Below are 21,346 nucleotides of genomic sequence, written 5' to 3' on the forward strand. Positions count from 1 at the left end.
TAGCCTTAATACTTTGAGATAGATTCAAACATTGTGCTATGGGTCATTAAGAGAGTGAGAACTCACCAGAAATTACATCCAAATGTGAGCATGGAAGATTTTATGCTGAAAGCACTGTGTGGAGTGGCTTCGAAGGGCATGGAAGCAGGAAGGAATACAATCCAGATGGAGAGAAACAGGCATGGATAAGGCAAGGCATTTCCCAGAAACAACAAGTGTCTTTTGGCTGCTGTGTGGGGAACACTGCAAGATGGGCTGGGGTGATAAAACCTGAGGACAGTCCTCAAGGCCAGAATGTGGCACTCAGATTTCCTTTTGCAGAGGAACTCTTTAAAAGGTTAATGTACAAGGGGGGCCTTAAGGAATTAGACTATGGGATGTTTATATGGCAGTGGTGTGGAGAATGGTTTGAAGGGAGACTAAAGTGGAGTCAGAAAACTGGTTAAGAGACACAGTAAGAAATAATGAGAAACCTCTTGTAACTGGTGAACATAGGGACATAAGTGCGGATCTAGATTGAAGAGCCACTGCAAGGTTAGAATTACAAGACCTGGAAAGTAATGGGAGATAAAAGATGAATCCACTGGGTAGCCAAAGGTGACCTTGAATATCATCTATAGAAAGAACGGATAGGAAGTCACGGACGCAGAGAATGGGAGGAAGGTGGTCAGATTACTTTTGAAAACCTCCTCCACTATATGTTCAATTAAATGTATATTCTCTCACACTTTTCCTAATTGCTTATTCCCTTTATTAGCATCTTTGACTCAGTGATACAACAAATCAGCCTCCTGAACTGTATTATACAAAGAAACAGAGGACACAGCCTTTGCCCTCGTTGAAATGATAACCTTTTTGAGTAAGATGGGACACCAGACGTGTGTGTGTGGCTTTGGGATGGACATCTGTGTGGGGAAGATGGGAACAGTCCTACTGCTCTGTGCTCACTTAGCTGAATATTTAGTAACATAAAAGGGAGCGAATACTAAGTACCAAATGAATTGTATAGTCAGTAGTAGATTCTGTAGGAATTCCTAGCAATGACAAACATTTTATTATTTTGGTTAGTCAATTACTATGATCAAGCTTCACAGTAGGCTAGAAAGACACAGTTTCTGCCTTCAAGAGATTTACAATTTAGGACCAGGAGACACATTTAAGTGAATAGTACAGTAAAAATGAAGAAGTATAAGGATAATCAGAAGAATGTGTTAGTGACCAATCATGTCAGGATGAAAGGAAGGAAGACCACAACTTGTTTCTTTTTTTAAGTTGCATTTCGTTATGTTTCCTTTCTTTCTTATATCCCTTTATTCATAAAAGTGGTTAAGTAGCCAAAACCGGTTTGGCTCAGTGGATAGAGCGTCGGCCTGCGGACTGAAAGGTCCCAGGTTCGATTCCGGTCAAGGGCATGTACCTGGGTTGCGGGTATATCCCCAGTAGGAGATGTGCAGGAGGCAGCTGATCGATGTTTCTCTCTCATCAATGTTTCTAACTCTCTATCTCTCTCCCTTCCTCTCTGTAAAAAATCAATAAAATATATTTAAAAAAAAAAGTGGTTAAGTAGGGACTACATATAAATTAATTTTTATTTATTCCCATAGCCTTTTTACTCTAAAATGAATGCACCTTCTGTATGATTGTTAAGTTTCAATTTACTATGAAAATGTATCTGATAAATTAAAAATGATTTCATTTCTTAGCTCAGTCCAAACACAATGTACTCCTGGTCCCTTCTTCATGTCCTAGTCAAACTTTAGTGACAGCTGCATTACTGTGCTTAGTGTGTGAGTGTGTGTGTGTCCTTGCTCTTGTAACTAACACTATGCCTGGTACCTGGTAGGTGCTTAACAAATACTTATCTAATAAAAATTGAGTTTTTTTCCCTTTTGATTTAAGCGCTTAAAACTCAAAGGCATGTAGTGCTAATATTTAAGATAGATTGATTCATTCTGTTCAAGTACCACATAAACATTCACACACTATTGAGTTTAGTACTATTAAAGGGCAATTTCCCTCCTGAGAATTGTGCCTGTTGCAGAAATATTTTACATATCCAGTCTTTTTTTTTTTTATCATCACTAGGCAGGTAAAAAAATAAATGGTTCTCTCAAATGTGCAGTTGTTCATATAGACTTCCCTTGGAAATGCCTGTGCATTTCAAGAAATGATATGAAAGAACACATTGAAGGTGCCCACACTCACAACTAACTAGAGTCAGTGTCTTTTTTAAAGACAAAAATAGTAACAATTAAATTCTTTACTACACTAGCCACCCAAAGGACTTAAAAATGCTGTTATGTCCTCCTTTTTTATGTCAATCAAATTAATTGAAAGCCCTGTTTTTCCCAATTTTACAAATTTGGTCCATTGTCCTTCAAATTATTTTATTTAGTTTAATGTAATGTTTTTACTGTTGCTTTAAATTCACACGATTTCATAACTTAAAAGAGCTTGTGTGTTTTATTGTCTCAAATAAGTTCCTTTTAGTACATGAAAACGTAATGCTTAATAATCTCTCAAATCTGTTATGTAGATCTTTACAACGAAATTACTTTGACAACAAAATTGCTTTGACATTATCTCCTTTCTTATTATAGCCATGTGACAGTATTACTATCCTTATTTTATTTTAATAGATAAAAAACTGAGACTGAAAATAGCTAAGAGACTTGCCTGCAATTCATTTGTTCATAAGTACCAGGTACAGGGCCAGAATTAAAATGGAAGTATTTGTATTCCTCATTCAATCCTCTCAATCTAATCTAATAAAAGAGAAACATGCAAATTGACTGTACCTTTGCTATGCCCCAAGCCACGCCCAACAGTCAATCAGAGCGACTATATGCAAATTAACCCAACCAAGATGGCAGCCGGTAGCCACGGAGCTGGAGCAAGCAGGAGGCTTGGTTGCTCCGACGATGGAGGAAGCCAAGCTTCCTGCCTGTCCTGGCCGGCAGTGGCCTCCACTAAAGGCAACAAAGTTTCCATTATAGAAGATAAATAAATCCCAGATACCTCCTTCCAGCCAGCTGCCACTGTGAGCTTGGGTGGCTGGGGGCCATGGCCAGCCTGCAAACAGCCATCAGCCCCTCACCCAGGCTGGCCAGGCACCCCAGCGGGGACCCCCACCCTCAAGGGGCTGTGGCCAGCCTGCAAACAGCCACCAGCCCCTCACCCTGGCTGGCCACACCCTCATGGGGTGAGGGTCCCTGCTGGGGGTTTTGGCCAGCCTGAAAACAGCCATAAGCCCCTCACCCAGGCTGCCCAGGCACCCCAGCAGGGACCCCCCCACCCTGAAGGGGGTGTGGCCAACCTGAAAACAGCCCTCAGCACCTCACCCAGGCTGGGCAAGCACCCCAGCAAGATACCCACCCTGATCTGGGACACCCTTCAGGGCAAACCAGCCAGCCCCCACCCATGCACCAGGCATATAATAAAATGGTAATATGCAAATTGACCCTAACAGCAGAATGACTGGGAATGACTGGTCACTATGACACACACTGACCACCAGGGGGCAGACGCTCAATGCAGGAGCTGCCCCCTGGTGGTCAGTGCACTCCCACAGGGGGAGCTCTGCTCAGCCACAAGCCAGGCTGCCAGCTGCCAGCACAGCAGTGATGGCGGGAGCCTCTCCTGCCTCCTCAGCAATGCTAAGGATGTCCGACTGCAGCTTCGGCCTGGCCCTATCCCCCAGGGAGCAGGCCTAAGCCAGCAGGTGGACATCCCCCGAGGGGTCCCAGACTACAGGAGGGCACTGGCCAGGCTGAGGGACCCCCCCGAGTGCACAAATTTTTGTGCACTGGGCCTCTAGTATTTAGATAAACAAATATGCCGTACTATGGCCAAATAACACTGGGTACTTATGCTGAATAATAATAATTAACATTTTGAGCAAGTACCCATGCAAGATACCTCCTAAGTACTTTACATGTGTTGACTCATGTAATCTTTGTCACAACTCCATGAAATTTAAACTTAAGTAAACAGAGACCCTGCCCAGTGAGCATGGCTCAGTGGTTGAGCATTGACCTACGAACCAGGAGGTCATGGTTCCATTCCCGGTCAGGGCATATTCCCAGGTTGCAGACTCAGTCCCCAGTGTGGGGCTGCAAGGGCAGGAGGCAGCCAATCAATGATTCTCTCTCATCACTGATGTTTCCTTCTCTCTCTCCTTCTCTCTTCCTCTCTGAAATCAATAAAAATATATTTTTTTAAAAAGGAAGAAAATAGAGATGCAAAGAAGGTAAGGATGTGAGCCCAGCCAGTCCACACTGTCCTGCTTTAGAAATCATTCTTATTGCTGTCACTGCTGACAAGAATAGACTTAATGAAACAAATGTGAGTCAATAATGTCTTCTAGGACTACTCTTCCCACTGATTAGCTTTAAAAAGTTATCCTGGAGCCTGTAATTCTGTGAAGTACTTTAGTGGAAATTGAATTTGTTTCCCCATTCTAAAAGGTAATTTTTATTAATGGTAACTCTTTAATGTTTTATATTTAATATCTGATTAGAATTTTACTGCCTGGAAAATCCCTTCTTATGTATTATACTAGAGGCCCAGTGCATGAAAATTCATGCACTGGAGGGGGGGGTCCCTCAGCCCGGCCTGCCGCCTCTCACAGACCGAGCCCTCAGGAGCAGGAGGCGACCCAGCGATCAGGGGAAGGCGATGCCCCCATCACACCTCTGCTGCTGCCACTGCTGGGAGCGCAAGCCTTGGCTGGCCCTGGTTACCTGAGCCTCAGGCGGCCCTAGGTGGCTGGGCAGCTGCCATCCTAGGCTTGCCTGTGCCTCGGGCCGGCCCTGGGCGGCTGGGGAGCTGAGGGGACTGGGCACCACCATCTTGTGGCTGTGGGTACCGCCATCTTTGAGGGTGTGGCAGTCAATTAGCATATTCCCTCCTTATTGGTTGTGGGTCCCACCATCTTTGGGATGGTGTGAGGGTCAATTAGCATATTCCCTCTTTATTCAATAGGATACTTTAGAACTCTACAACTTTATTACATTAATGAACTTAGGAGCCAATCCCAAAATTTTAACCAGTAAGGACCAAATAGTAAAGAGGTTACGTGACCAGCACAATAGGATTTGGTAAGTGCACCAAGTTCAAACCCATTTCTTCCAAGGCTATTCCCTCATTGTAGAGATATATGAGCATAATAAAAATGTGTGTGTGTGTGTGTGTGTGTGCATGCCCGTGCATGTGGTGGGTGCAGAGACTTATTTTCATGAATAAATTGTAATGCCATTAGGCATAATAACTGTATATAATTTATTTAGCTAAAGCATGGAATTTATGAAACTCTGTATTCTCCCTAGGGTATGTCATTAAGCATTCCCTCCCAGTGAATACAAACAGAAGGAAACATTTGATTTTGTATTATCTAGGACAGTTTACCCTTGACAGGTCTGAGCTGCAACAGGTCCAGCGATACACAGATTTTTTTTTCAATAAATAGAAAAATACTGAAAATGCATTTTCCCTTCCTTATAATTTTCTTAATAACATTTTCTTTCCTCTGGCTTACTGCATATTGTAAGAATATAGTATATAATACATATAACATACAAAATATGTGTTAACTGTTTATGTTACCAGTAAAACTTCTGGTAAACAGTAGGCTATAAGCAGTTAGCTTTGGGTGAGTCAAACGTTGTGCATGGATTTTCAACTGTGTGTGGGGTGTCCCAAACCCCTACATTGTTCAAGGATCACCTGTGTCCTCCTTCTGTACTGTCTTCCACTCGGATGTTATTCTTTTTTTGCCTGGTGTTTCTGTCTAATGCTCTATCCCCGTGCCTATTAACATGAAATTATTTCTCATTTCTCATTTCTCCTTAAATATAAATTGGTTTTCTCAGGTATTTGCAGTTTAATTCCTTAGTCATTAGTGGGAATGAAAACTGTAGATTTCTCTTTAGGGATTTCTGGTTAAAGTAATGCAGAAGATTGACAGAAAGGACGGAAAGCATTTCTTTATATCCTATGTCTCACTAGGCTTGTGGGCATCACACTAGCGTGGGTCACATTCAGCCATAACGATAATGAGATGAACAGATGCTTCAGCTCCTCCAACCACACCGACCTCTATGTAAACATGTACATACAAACCCTTTGGCAAATGTAAAATCTCTAGAGATGGGACTGAACACCTGTCAGAATTTTTTTTAATGACAATGATATACTCTGATTGTTGTGCATTATTTTGCTAGACCCTTTGTATGGTATTTCATTTAATCTCAAAATAACCGCATGAGGAAAGTACTAATACCCATTTTACAGATAAGGGAATTGAAGCTTAGAGGCGCTAAGTACGGCTCCAAGGCCATGAGGTTGTTTGCTAGGGAGCTAGAATTTGATTCCAGGTCAAAACACTTTCAATATTATTGCCACAAAAACTTGGTACCACTAAAAACTGATCCTACAAGTAACATACACCTAGTTATTGGAAAGGATGGTTGGGGACCAGTGTGGGCCTATCAGACAGGGCTCTGGAAGAAAGAGAAAGCACATTGAATTGGGTGATTTGAGAAAAGTTGATTATTGACATTATGCATTAATGTGGGCAATACCCTCAGGCCGGTTACAATGACATGGTTAACACCAGTAGGCCTGAAGATGTGAGCCTTATTTTAATGGGATCTGGAAAGAAGGGTGACAGAGGGAGGGAGAGAGAAGGGAAAAGGAGAGAAGTGAGAAGGAGGTAGAGAGAACTGCTGACCAGGAATGTGCCTCTTGGTCCAGGGAGGCAACCAGATGACAGAATTTCTGGGGTGAGACATAGTGTTGCGAGTCTTTGTCATTGAATCCAACTGAAAGCCAGAAGGCAAGGGGCCTTAAGGGGATAGCTTGTGCCCAACCAGCACAGAGGATAAAGCAGGGTTCAGAATGCCTCAGGGTAAGTAAGTCAGCTAGGGATATGAGAAGCGCACCTCATTCATTCCCTCCCCTCAGACTCACCTCCATTCTCTTTTACCCTGGAATTATAGCCCTTGCATAATTCTCCCCAAGGAAATAGACAGGAAACAAGATTAAAAGACTGAGGATAAGATTTAAACCAGCCACCCCCGTGGAAGCATAAATGATGCTATTACACCTCTGGACCTGGAGAATACTGTCTTTGTAGAATTAAGTAATGGTACTCTCTGCTTTTATAATGTCGCTAGAAGCCCAATGCATGAAATTCGTGCAAGAGTAGGCCTTCGCAGCCCGGGCTGCCTGGATCCCTCCCTCACAGCCTCTGGTGGCTGCCTGGATCCTGCGGCTGCAGCCCTAGCTTTGTTCCAGAAGGACGACCAGAAGGATGTCCACTCTAATTAGCATATTATGCTTTTATTATTATAGATGGCAGAGACTGAAAAACAGCTGCTGCTTTTGTTTTCTTTAATCCATGATTGCAAATGCTTCTGAAATGTACTAGTGCACTTTTGTACTAAGCATTTATAAACATCACCATTTGTTTTAGGTATACTCTATTGCAGAAAAAGTAGGTATGAAATAATGGCTAGGCCTTCCCTCAAATAGGTACATATTCTTTAACAAGGTGTTTAGGGCTTTTTTGTTACTTTGTTTGTTTTTGGTTAATTGAGATATAGTTTCCATACAGAAAAGCTCACCCATTTTAACTATGTAATTTTGTCAGTTTTCACAAATGTGTACAATCCTGTGACTAACAGTACTATCGAGATACAGGATATTTCCATCATTCCAAAAAGTTCTAAAGCTTTTTAAATCTTTAATCCAACTCAACTGAATGTTTGGCACCAACTTTTGTTTTTTCTGATTTTAAATAGGAAATTGATGTTAGCAGCCAAACAGTAAGTTGCAAATAATAGGTGCTTTGGTAAAAAGTATTTTTGTTAGTTTGTTTTCCCACCCTTCTCAGTAATATAACTACTCATACTGGCTATGAATTCACTGCACATATAATAGGCTTGGAAAAGGTTCATAATTTTGGCTGCACATTGAAGTCACCTGAATCAGTTAAACGGCCCAATGGTCAGGTGGCATCTCATTAAAGCAGGACATCTTGGATTGATACCAAGGCATCAATAATCTAATCTTTCCAAGTAATTCCATATGTGGCTCAGGTGAGTCCCTATGAATTAGACCAATTTTTATCAACTCTGCCTGCACAGTAGAATCTCCCGGGGCAACTGTTCAAAAATACTGATGAATCCCCCATTCTGACTTATGTAACTTGTTCATAAAAGTTGACTAAAAAAGCCAAATTTGGGTAATTTAATATTTCTGAATGGTTAGGCCCCAGTTAATCAGATTTTATTATAGTTCTGGGTATGTGGTGGTGTTCAATAAATGTTAAATAGATGTCCTAATCTCACAGCAGAGGCGAGGGGTAATAAAATACACTCTCTCTTGGAAATGAACTGTTTGTGTATTTGAAATAATTATCTTAGCAAACTATCACTTTCTGAAAATTGTCCTCCTAGGTAATTTACCTCAAATGGTAAGCCTTGTATTTTAAGAGAACGCTGTATTTCAACTATACTTTTTTCACCATAATAGTAGGCACATATATGTCTACAGCACTTGCATAATTCTCCCCCAAGGAAATAGACAGGAAACAAGATTAAAAGACGGAGGATAAGATTTAAACCAGCCACCCCCTGGGAAGCATAAATGATCCTATTGTGCCTCTGGGCCTGGAGAATGCTGCTACTTTATAAAAGTGAGCAATGGTACTCTCTGTTCTTATAAAGGCAGAATGAACAGCCAATGTTGGTAGCTAGAACAGAAATGAACTAAGCATCTAATGACATGGTTACGGAATATTTACATGTGATATCTTTTTCAGATTTCAGGAAATAATACCTGGCAAAAATCTTTTAAACATAAAGTTATGGATGACCCATTATGGCAGAAGTGTTCCTTAGGCAAACCTCCCAAACTTTATGTTATAAATAATTAATCAGCATGCTGCATATTTGAAGGTAGACTAACAGCACTGAGTGTTGCATTTAATCCCTCAACAAACAGCATTTTTCTTAATATAAATATTCTTGGTTTAAAACAAAAAAGAAATAAAGTTTATTTAATTTGACTTTTTTACTTCTCATTCAATTGTTCTACTCTTTTTTATCCTTTTTAGGGCCATCTCAGAAAATGGTGTCACCCAAACAAGAACATGAAGACAGGAAACATGACAAAGTCACAGATAAAGGAAGTGAAAGTGGGACTTCCTGTAATGAGCTCTCCACCTCCAGTTGTGACAGCCACTCAGAGGCGAGCACCCCCCAGGACAACCCAGCCAACGCCCAGCAGGCCACAGCTCACCAGCCTAACACCTTAACCTTGGATCGCCCTTCCAAAAAAGCACCTGTGCAATGGATGCCCCCACCAGACAAACGCAGAAACAGTGAACTCTTTCAGACACTCATCAGCAAGTCCCGGGAAACCAATCTTTCCAAAAAGAAAGTCTGTGAGAAGCTCAGCGTAGAAGAAGAAATGAAAAAGTGTATTCAGGATTTTAAAAAAATCCACATTCCAGATTATTTTCCAGAGCGGAAACGCCAGTGGCAATCCGAACTGTTACAGAAGTATGGGTTGTAGTGATGATCACATTCCTACAGTGTTGCAATGACATTCAATGTTTACTCCAGTGTCACTACCTGACTGTGTCTTAACAATTGTCAGTGTGATTCTTGCTGCTCTTCCGTTTCGTGAGCTGTTAATGTGGGACAGTATTTCCTTTCATTCCTTTTTGTTGTTGTTTTTAGAAATATTTACAAAAAGAAAAGAAGAACACCAGTAAATGTTGAATCAAAGTGGTGTGTCTGATTCGAACCATTTTTCAAGGATGAAAGTACAATGTGCATGATCAAGAAGCTTAGAATCTTGATTTTTGAACTGTGGTCAACTGGATATGTTTGTCGTTTTATAACTCACTAAAAAGAAATCATCATATCACTCCAACTAAAAGGACAATATGGATGAAGCAACATCAAGTAAAGTGTTAGATGATGGTTTTGGGAACCAAATCCAAAACTGTTTAACTGTTATTGCAATAAAACAAGTATTATTTTTGCATGAGCACAATGTTACAAGTAAATCACAAGACATAGGGAAGGTCTGTTTGTTACTTGGAAAGAAAATATGTTATAAAAAAAATAAAGCAAAAAAAAAGTTGTTTCAGGCAAAGCCTGTTAATGTAAGATGTCTAGGAAATTGGGTTTTGTTTGCTCTAGATCTGTGATTTTTTTGGTGTGTATGTGTATGGTGTTCTGTATGTTCAGATGGTGTAAATATGCCTTATACTATTGTGTTATGGCACTGACATTCATATATTAATGCTAGTCATGATTATTTCTGTGAAATGAGTTCTTACATCAGGCTGTGAAAATTGGTATAATGATGCTCTGAAAGATCCTACTATCATATTAATCAAAATCACTGAGGGAAATGGTAAAAAGCTTTATGTATTTATTAAAAAAGGAAAATATATTAGAATTCCTTGGTTTCTATGGACTCTTCTTTTAAAATATTCAATTTTTACATTGTCTTCAATTTTTCTTTAAAATCACAAGTTATAGAATGACATGTGCAAACTTAATGCTGACAAGTTAGAGTTTTAATATAATTCAAAATGGAGCTAGATTCTGGTCCCGAGAGCCTTGGTATTGATTCATAAACTCTTAGCCCACAGAGAAAATAGCTTCACCTGAGAATGCACTAAACTTTTATTTTAGCTGACAATCAGATTGAAAGCCTCTCCAAAAACAATTGGGAAGTTACTTCTTACAAATTAAGAGACAAAGATGTCAACAGCAAGCTAAAGGTTAACCTGAACAATAAGAAATTTCTTCCTGGCTGCACATGTGGAAACAAGTTTTCTTATCAGAAGCCACACAATTCTTGCCTTACCTTCCCCACCATAAGGAAAGCATAAAATCATGAAATTTCATTTAAAAATAGACTGAAAGGGGATAAAAATAACATCAGGAATTATAGAGCTCAACCTTCTCTGTGGTTAGTTGGAGTAGAAGTTGAGAAGCACCGTGGATAATAGAGGGAGATAAGCTTTATTAACTCCAAACTTAAAAATCTACATTCATTTTTGGAGCTAGAGAAGCTGGTTACCCATAAACACTAACAAAGTGGCTCCATATTAGTTTACCTTTCTTGGGCAAAAAATCACTTTCAAAGCTTAGTGACTTAAAAACAACCACCATTTCTGAGTTTGCCATTCTGAGGATGGGCAATTTTGGCTGATCTCCATTGGACTGCTCTTCCACTGGTCTTATCTGCGTTTACTCATCTGGACAATCTGCTGCTCAGTTGTCAGAGGCCAACTAACCTATGGTGGCCTCGCTCATGGCCAGGGCTGGATCTGGGTGCCTCAGTTTTCTGCATATCCCTTCCGCTCCAGTAGTCTATCTCAGAATTGCTCTCATAGTGGCAGTGATCCAAGAGTGTGAGACCAGAAGTTGTAAGGCCTTTGGAAACCTGGCTCCCAACTCATACAACTCACTTCTCCTGCATTCTGTTGGTCAAAGCAAGTTATCTCAAATTTAAGGAATATGGAAGTCTAATCTATGTCTTCATGGGAGCAACAACAATTTGTGGCCATTTGTAATCTAGAGATCCAATCTGTCTTTCCAGATTAAAACCAGAAGCAAACTCTGTACACCAGTTATTAGTGACTTATCAAGACTCCACCCATACCATAAACTCATCACACACACACACACAAACTTCTTCATTCACATTTGAAATCTTACCCATACTGCATATTTCAATTCAAATAACACATATTTTCCAAAGTTTTCATTAATTCCTCAGGGCAGAATTATTAATCATTCCACTCTCAGATCTCAGAGCACTTCAAAAACATTCTGCCTTGCTGTATAAATTATTTGTTTTATAATATATAAGAATATACATTTGTATTTTTCATTAGTTGAAGAGATTTTTCATATAGATTAAGATCATATTCATTTGCCTTTGAATTAGCAAAAACAATGAGTAGACAGTTTTTGATGCACAGTGGGTATTAATGATTTTGACAAATGAATAAACAATGTATATTCATTTGACAACTGAATAAACATTCTTTCCAATGTAAGAATCTCCCCAACAGTCCTTGAGAGGGACTCTCCCTGTTTCACTAAGCTTGCTAGCAGCTATTTTACAATGTGTGCAGGCCAAGTTTCATTCATTGGTCTTATGTTGCTAATCCTTCACAGAGATATGACTCAAATGAGTATCTTTCAAAATATTTCATAGTTTGTTTCAACTTGTATGAATGTGGTTTAGCCTCTACTCCTAGGTATACAGTGATTTGGCTTTAAAATTACCATCCTTCCACAGTTTTTACCTTTTGTTTGCATGCAGTAAACATAACCTAATATCCTATTAGTGTTTTTTTTTAGATTAGTTAAGAAAATAGAATAAAAAAATAGTTATGATCATTTAAAAAGGAAGAAATTTGGAAGACTTGTCTACAAAACCCTTAAACATCACATCTATTTTCAAATTTATTCTCCTGCTTCGTTCTATGTTACTAAAAACATTCACTTTGAAGCAGAACATGCAGAAGTTAAATGAATCACAAAACTGCAGGGTTGAAAGAATCTCATGTACATTTTCTATACAAATGAATTAGAAGTAAACTATGCCTATTTCTAGCGTGCCTTCTGTGGGCAAGGCCTTTTACCAGAGGAATTAAAGGTAGAGCAGTAAATAAGCAATAACAAAAATGCCTACGAGCTTATAGATTTAATTTCTACCACATGCCACACGGTATGTGCACAATGACTGTGATAAAGTGCAGGCAGTGGGGTAGGCTATAATAGCAGCACAAATATTGCTACAGAGATTTAGAGAAAAGAGACAACTTTATAGTAGAAGTAAAATCAGAGCTAGAACATGAAAAAGGGGTTTGGGATTTGTACGTATAAGAATGTTGAAAAGAGGAAAGAGACAAGCATATACGTTTAACTATGGAAGGAGCATATAGTAGATGAAAATATTCCAGAAAATTTTAATACAAAAATTTTAATACAAATTTTAATGAATAATCATTCTTATGCTGAAGAATATATTGACGAAGAATAGTTTAATAATCTTCATATTCAAATTTATATGCTCTTTTTGTGTGTTTTTTTAAAATATATTTTTATTAAATTCAGAGAGGAAGGGAGAGGGAGAGGAGACAGAAACATCAATGATGAGAGAGAATCATTGATAGGCTGCCTCCTGCCCACCCCCTGCTGGGGATCGAGCCTGCAACCTGGGCATGTGCCCTTGACTGGTATTGAACTCAGGACCCTTCAGTCTGCAGGCCGACGCTCTATCCACTGAGCCAAGCCAGCTAGGGCCAAATTTATATGCTCTTGAGTTAATTCTTCTTAAACCCACCCAGTCTCTTTTTCTCCCTGGCCCTCAGTCTGCAATTGCAGCAGCAGAGCACTAAGGAAGAAGCAAATTAGTTTGCTAGAGGCACATAGTAAAAGGACTGTCTCTAGTTCAAATACAAGTTCACACCTTCCTCATTTTCCACTTCTGTGGCAGTAATCAGAGCCATACTGATCTGCCTTCCTCCTTCCTCACTCTGCTAAAAATGTGATCTCACAACCAATTTTTTATATTCTCCTGCTGAAAATCCTTCATCTCATTTCCTACTAGGAAAAAACTTACAGTCTACCTTATATAATTAGCAAAGCTCTCTGTTTTCTACCTCCTCTCTTCCTCCAATTTTATCATCATGTACCAACATGTGCACACACGCTTACGCGCGCTGCACACACACACACGCACACACACACACACATTCTTTTTTCCCCAGCTATATCTCTACCTCTAACTCCCAATAAGAATTTACCACTCCTTTCTTTATGCACAGCGGTGTAATATTTATTATGAGAGGGACGCGTTTCATTAGCTTGTGTGAACGTCCCTCCCTGTTCCTCCGAAGCAACAGTAAAGCTTTGCCAGCTCAGTCCTCACCTGTTTGGTGACACAGAATAAAAAGACTGAGAATACAAGAAACACGGTACACACTTCATGACTACCACGGTTTTCTTATTTTCTCTTAGCTTTGTCTTCCCGGCAAAATCAGAAATAAAAATAAAATATTACCATTTTGTAAACCCTAGTGAAATAATGGATCTAAGAAATATATTCCATTGTACTGCTGAAATCATTACATCAAAGAATATGGGAATCTTTGTCATGGGTGCATAAGGCTGATAGTATTCAATCCCGTTGTCAAATCTTACCACACATAGAGAAACATTAGGCATCAGTGCCTCTTTGGTGAAGCAAGAGGCACTCAGAAGCTCACAGCACTGTATCTAACTACCAGTTTTCTGTAAAAACAGGGAGTGAAGAACCCTTTAAATGATGACAGAATTCAGTCAGTAATTTCTAAAAGGATGGAGTTCACATAACAAATTACATGATTTCCTTTTTTTCTCCTTTTTATTAAATTTGTTGGGGTGACAGCCTCTATAACAGTGGTTCTCAACCTTCTGGCCCTTTAAATACATTTCCTCATGTTGTGACCCAACCACAAAATTATTTTCGTTGCTACTTCATAACTGTAACGTTATGAATCATAATGTAAATATCTGATATGCAGGATGATCTTAGGCGACCCCTGTGAAAGGGTCATTCGACCACCAAAGGGGTCGCGACCCACAGGTTGAGAACCACTGCTCTATAATAAAAGGATAATATGCAAATAGACCCAACAATGGAATAACCGGTCACTATGATGCACACTGACCACCAGGGGCAGACGCTCAATGCAGGAACTGCCCCCTGGTGGTCAGTGTGCTCCCACAGGGGGAGCACTGCTCAGCCACAAGCCAGGCTCATGGCTGGTGAGTGCAGCGGCAGTGACAGGAGCCTCTCCCACCTCTGCCGAAGCTCTAAGGACCCCTCAGCGGACATCCCCCGAGGGGTCCTGGACTGCAAGAGGGTGCAGGTCGGGCTGAGGGACGCCCCCCTAGTGCATGAATGTCGTGCACTGACTGGACCTCTAGTTGGTTAATAAAACTATATAGGTTTTCAGTGTACATTTCTATGATACATGATCTTCATATTACATTGTGTGCCTACCACCCAAAGTCAAATTATCTATCACCATATATTTGTCCCCCTTTACCTTTTACTTTCTCCTACCCCCTTCCCTCTGGTAACCAATATACTGTTGTCGGCATCTATGAGTTTTAGTATGTTTGTTTTTCTTGTTTGTTCATTTGTTGCTTTCAGTTTTATAACCTACGTAGGATTGAAATCATATGGTTCTTAGCTTTATCTGACTGACTTATTTCACTTAGGATGATATCCTCAAGGTCCATTATGTTGTCACAAAAATGCAGTATTTCATCTTTTCTTATGGCTGAGTAGTATTCCATTGTACATATGTACCACACCTTCTTTATTCAATCATCTATTGCAGAACACTTTGGTAGTTTCCATGTATAGCCACCATGAATAATGCTGCAATAAACATGGGGGTATTCATACATCTTTGCTAATAAATGTTTTCAAAATATTTGGGTGGATACCCAGAAGAGAAGCTGCTGGGTCATATGGTAATTCTATTCCTAATTTTTTGAGGAACCTTCATACTTTTTTCCATAGTGGTTGTGCAAGTTTATCTTCCTACCAGCAGTGAATGAAGGCTCCTTTTTCTCCAAAACCTCTCCAACACTTGTATTACTTGTCTTGTTGATAATAGCCATTCTAACAGTTGTGAGATGGCTATTTAGAGTTTGTTTTTTTCTTTTGTTAATCCTCACCTGAGAATATTTTTCCATTGATTTTTAAAGAGAGTGAAAGAGGGGATGGGAGGGAGAGAGGAAAGAGAAAGAAAGACACATCAATGTGAGAGAGACTGGCTGTCTTCTGCAAGCCCCTACCAGGGCTGGTTGTACCTGCAACCCAGGTACATGCCCTTGTCTGGGAATCAAAACTGTGACCCTTCCATGTACAGGCCATTGCTCTAACCACTTAGCTACACTGGCCAGGGTTAATTATAGTTTTGATTTGCATTTGCCTAATAGCTAGTAAGTTGCGCATCTTTTTATGTATCTGTTGGCAATTCACACATCTTCGTGGAAGAAGTGTCTATCTAGGCCCTCTGCCCATTTTTTAATTGGACTCTTTGGGTTTTTTTTTTTTTATGCTGAGTTGTAAGAGTTCTTTATCTATTTTACATCTTAACTCTTGGTCAGAGCTGTTGTTAGCAAATGTCATCTTCCATTCAGTTGGTTGTCTTTTTGTTTTGTTGTTGGTTTCTTTTGCTGTGCAGAAGCTTTTTAGTTTAATATAGTACTATTCATTTATTTTTTCCTTTTGTGACCTAATTCATAAAATCTCTCTGAGACCAAGGTCCATAAATTTAGTACCTATGTTTTTTTTTTCTATGTAATTTATTGTTTGAGGTCTTATATTTAGGTTTTTTTATCTGTTTTGAGTTAATTTTTGTGTATGAGGACAAATAGCAGTCCAATTTCATTTGTTTGTTTTTTGTTTTGTTTTTTTGCATGTGGCTTCTCAATTTTTCCAGCACCATTTACTGAAGAGGCTTTCTTTTCTTCAGGTTTTCTGCAGGTTTTTCATTCCTTTGTTAAAAATTATTTGCCCATATACATGTGGGATTATTTCTGGGCTCTCGATTCTGTTCCATTGGTCTGTGTGTCTGTTTTTTGCCAGTACCTTGCTGTTTTGATTATCGTAGCTTTGTAGTATAATTTGAAGTCAAGGAGTGTGATACCTCCAGCTTTGTTCTTTTTTCTCAGGTATTGCTTTGGCAATTTGGTTCCATTCAACCTTAAAACTCCTGAGTTGTAACCCCCCACTAATTATTCATCACCATTCTAATTCAGAAAACCAAAATATATTTATTTTTCACCATTATAGCTGCTAGCTGTTTGTTAGTAAAGTTATTTTGCTATACAAACTTTCAAGAAAATGTACTATTTTACAGTGGTTTCAAAAGCATTGCTAAGCTTCATAGAGCTCTTAAATGTACCGAGGAGTGTCAGAAAGTAAATTCTGACATGAATCAATGTTGACATTTTAGATGCCTTTCATGTAAATAATTGCTCTAATATTCAAACTTGTCTATATCAATGTAATACAATGGAATATCTGAATGATAATATACTTTGAGATTCTGCTGAATAATTTTTGGGGTGTTGCCATTATTGCAAAGGTAATATTTCTCCTAAACTTCTGTTTAATATTATAATATCTCATTACCTGATTATTTTGAATATATATAAAAATTGACATCAAAGTGAATGTCTTCTCTATTTTTCTTTAGTAAACATATTATCAGGGTTTTCTTTTTATTAAGATATAATCCAGTACCACTTTACATTATATAATTCAAAAATCTTTAATGCATTCACCAGGTGGCACAACCATCACCACTATTTAATTAACAAAATATATATTTTCATCCTATCAAAGAAGCCCATACCCATTAGCAGTCATTTCCTTATGCCCTTTCTCCCCAACCGCTCCTTGGTGCTGATTAATGTACTTTCTTTCTTTATGGGTTTGCCTCTTCTGGACATTTCACATATGTGAAATTATTAGCGGCGAGACGAGAAAACCTTGGTTCTTGTCTTCTTGAAAGAAAGATTTCAGTCAAGAGACAAAATACAGCAAAGCAAGCAACAACTTATTGGCCGCAGCAAAAGCACACTCAGGATAGAGAAACAAGGAAGGACTTAGCATAGAAGCAGCAGGAGAGCCTCGGCTGGGCTGCTTTGGCTCACAGGGAAGTCAGAAAAGGAGGCCTTGGAGACAGGTTCCGGAGGGCGCTGCCCATTGCTCCCCTGGTTGCAAGTCTCCTGTCCCTTGTAGGGAAGAGGGTGGGAAAGGGCATGCTCTCCTGAGGGAGAATGGGCATTGAGTCCTGTGTGTTGAGGGTATTTATCTCTCTTGCTGGCAGGAATTTTAGGGAAGGTCTCAGGGGTGGATCTCAATAGAATGTTCATCAGCTTTCCAGGTGTATTCTCACAGAATCAAGGTCACTGCTGATTGGTCAATGCAGCTGGTCCTGAGGTCAGCCTGGGCGTGGCTTGTCTGGGCCTGGAGCTGAAATACAACTGAGAGCTAGATGTTATCTCTAAGGAGGAAAGGTCAGGGGGTCTTAACCCCAGGACTAGCAAAATGCTAGGGAAGGAAGGTCAATCTGGGGGCGAGGTCCTTGTTTTCCCAGTTTTGCCCTTTGCTAGGTTCTGGGGCTTTCCGCCCTGGTGACCTTCGGTACCTGCTGTCAGTTGCTCTTGTTTGTTCAGCTATTGTCTGTTTTGTCTGTTTCCCTATTCCACCTGTCCTGGCTTACTCGCCTGTCTCAAAATCATACAGGAAGTATGTTACACTTAGCATAATGTTTTCAAAGTTTGTGAATGTTGTATCATGAATCAGCACTTCATTTCTTTTGAAGCTGAATAATGTTGTAGTGCACAGATCTAGCACATTTTGTTTATCCATTCGTCAATTGATAGGCATTTGGGTTGTTTCCGCTCTTGGCTATTACAAGTAATGCTGCTATGAACATTTGCTTTCGAGTTTTGTGGTGTGTTTTAAATTCTCTTGAGTATGTACTTAATGTAATGACTGAGCCCTACTGTAACTGTGTTTAACCTTTTGAGGGACTACCATATTCTTTTTTCAAAATGATTGCAACATTATATAGTGCTGCAAGCACTCTGAGGGCTCCTATCTCCATGTCTTCAGCCAGACCTATTGTCTGTCTTTTTTATTATAGCCACCTAGTAATTGTGAAATGGTAATTTGTTGTGGTTTTGATTTGTATTTGTCTAATGATTAGTGATGTTGAACACCTGTGTATAAGCTTATTGGCCAGTTCTATATCTTCTTTGGAAAAATGCTTATTCAAATCCTTTGCTCATTTTAAATTGGATTTTTTTTGTATTGTTAAGTTGTAAGAGTGTTTTTATATAAATATATTTTTATTGATTTTAGAGAGCAAGGGAGAGGGAGACATAGAAACATCAGTGATGAGAGAGAATCATTGATTGGCTGCCTCCTGCACGCCCCCCACTAGGGACTGAGCTTGCAACCCGGCATGTACCCTTGGCTGGAATCAAACTCAGAACCCTTCAGTCTGCAGGCCAGCTCTCTATCCACTGAACTAAACCAGCTAGGGCAGGAGTGTTTAGTATATCCTGGATATTAGAGCTTATCCGATACAGATTTGGAAGCGTTTTTATTAAACATTTGGGCCAATAAGTTTCCTAGTCCTTGCCAAGAAGCTTGTGCGTATGTCAGGGCTACCCTTCAACACTCAGACAGATTCCTTATTCCACTTTGACCTTTGCCTACTGCTTGGGCAGAGCTTGAAGGTCAGCCAGTGGAGCGTCCTTAGGACAGTGATTCTCAACCTTGGCTGCACATTAGAATCACCTGGGAATCTTTTTAAAATCCTGATTTCTGGGCCTCATCCTCCGGAAATTGTTTCTTTGTTACTAATGTTGTGGTCCCCACCCCATAACAAAGAAACAGAATTCCCAGAGGATGAGGCCCAGAAATCAGGATTTTAAAAAGATTCCCAGGTGATTCTAATGTGCAGCCCAGGTTGAGAACCACTGGCTTAGGACATTGTCAGGTCTCTCCTGGCACCTGTGCAGCCCTGGCATTGAACACAGTCCTGCAGAAGCCTGTGGCCTCGTTGTCTCCCAGAAACATGTTGTTTGTCAACGTCCCCCACGGACGTCTCGTTCCCCAGCATATCCTTTTAATTGCTTTGGTCAGTTTGTTCTTTGCTGTGATAATAAACAATTGCCACTGATTATTTTCTCCAACTCCCTCAGGAAAGATTGTTCACACTGTGAGACGTCTGAGTCAGGTCAAACAAAAACAAGTCTTGCCAGTAACATTTTCTAGAAAGCGTGGGGAATTGTGCCTTGGAAGGACTCCAGCCACGTTTTATTCCCTCCAGAAGATGGTAGGCTGCTGACCTTGACTCTGCGGGCTTTTGAGAAAGGGACTGGGACTGGGGCATGTTAAAATGCCACACAACTCACTTAAAAAAAAAACAACCCTGAGATTTAGTAAAGTCTTGAATAAATACTCTCCAAATTGATGCAAGCCTTTGGTTAATTTCCAGAGTTTTTAAAAAGTTGACTTTTACCATTTTTTTCAAATGCTCTTCTGAGGAGAGGATTTTTGGAGTTCTTATCCATTCCTACTCTATCAGTGTTTTTGAAATGGGTATAAATTTAATGTTTGTCTTTTTTTAAAGGACATTTTTTAACAAATAGAAAGTCATATTTCAATGCACAGAAAGTATGTGCTCATTCCCTGGCATCATGTGGGCTCTTACAGGGTGAAGCCATTCCCTCCACGGTCTTCTCAGAAGCCCCAGTGCAAATTCAACAATTTGACTCCTAAGGGACGGAGACCACAAGAACAATCATTTTCCTCGTTAGTGATATTCTTGCTTCTTGATTTCATCACTCTGAGATTGCATTGTAATCCTATGATGAATTCTGCCCCATGCAAAATAAGGCTGCAGTAAAATAACATAAATCGAAGAATACGCAACATGTTGAAAGTTGTATTTCACATGACTGAAAATACTGGCAGTTCTGATATTATGATAATAAAAACACTGGCTGTGGTTGCCTAGATTTCCTTCCATGGACAAAGAATGATCAGCAAAAAATTTATATTTCATAACTTTTATATTTCATAACTGCCTCCATTGTTCTAGAGTTTCCTGCATTCTGAACAGCATAATAATCACTTCCCTCAGTATCTAGAAATCATGCGCCCGCATGAGAGAGGCCAAGCTCAAGGCTGTCACACCATGTAATAAATCCAATCACTTCAAAAGAGCGCCTACCTTAGTCTTGATTAGATCAGACTGAAGTAAAAAATTTGCTGTTTAGAATAGTCACCTCTCTCAAAACTCCTTGTCAGTGGAAGAATGATTTAGCTTGGAAAGTTCTATTAAGGAAACAAAATCACCAGTCACCAGTGAAGTGCAGGTCCAAAGTTTTGGTTTATGGGCAAGAAGCTGGTTTGCTTTGAACAGGGCATGTATGGGTATATGCAGACTGGCTTGTAGCAAGATAGTATAATGTCCTTTTACAATCTTTTTATTTTTAAACCAGAGGACCAGTGCACAAAAATTTGTGCATTTGGGGGTCCCTCAGCCCAGCCTATGCCCTCTTGCAGTGTGGACCCCTCGGAGGATGTCCACCCTAGTGGGGACCCTCACCCCATGGAGATTTGGCCAGCCTGGGTGGGGGGCTGATGGCTGTTTTCAGGCTGGCCACACCCCCTTTAGAGTGAGGGATCCCCACTGGGGTGCCTGGCCAGTCTG

General features: G+C 39.9%; 1 protein-coding gene across 1 annotated transcript in view; it reads left to right on the top strand.

Annotated features, from left to right (window-relative positions):
- Nucleotides 1-10,476, top strand: part of KCTD8 (potassium channel tetramerization domain containing 8) — a 223,115-nt gene extending 212,639 nt beyond the window's left edge. Inside the window, exon 2 of the mRNA XM_059672227.1 lies at nt 9,119-10,476. Within this exon, the coding sequence (XP_059528210.1) occupies nt 9,119-9,579 (461 nt within the window). The 3' untranslated portion in view covers nt 9,580-10,476. The remainder of the gene's footprint in view (nt 1-9,118) is intronic.
- Nucleotides 10,477-21,346: the final 10,870 nt, after the last annotated feature.

Source organism: Myotis daubentonii, chromosome 1 (assembly GCF_963259705.1).
Source record: "Myotis daubentonii chromosome 1, mMyoDau2.1, whole genome shotgun sequence".
Classification (NCBI taxonomy): domain Eukaryota; kingdom Metazoa; phylum Chordata; class Mammalia; order Chiroptera; family Vespertilionidae; genus Myotis; species Myotis daubentonii.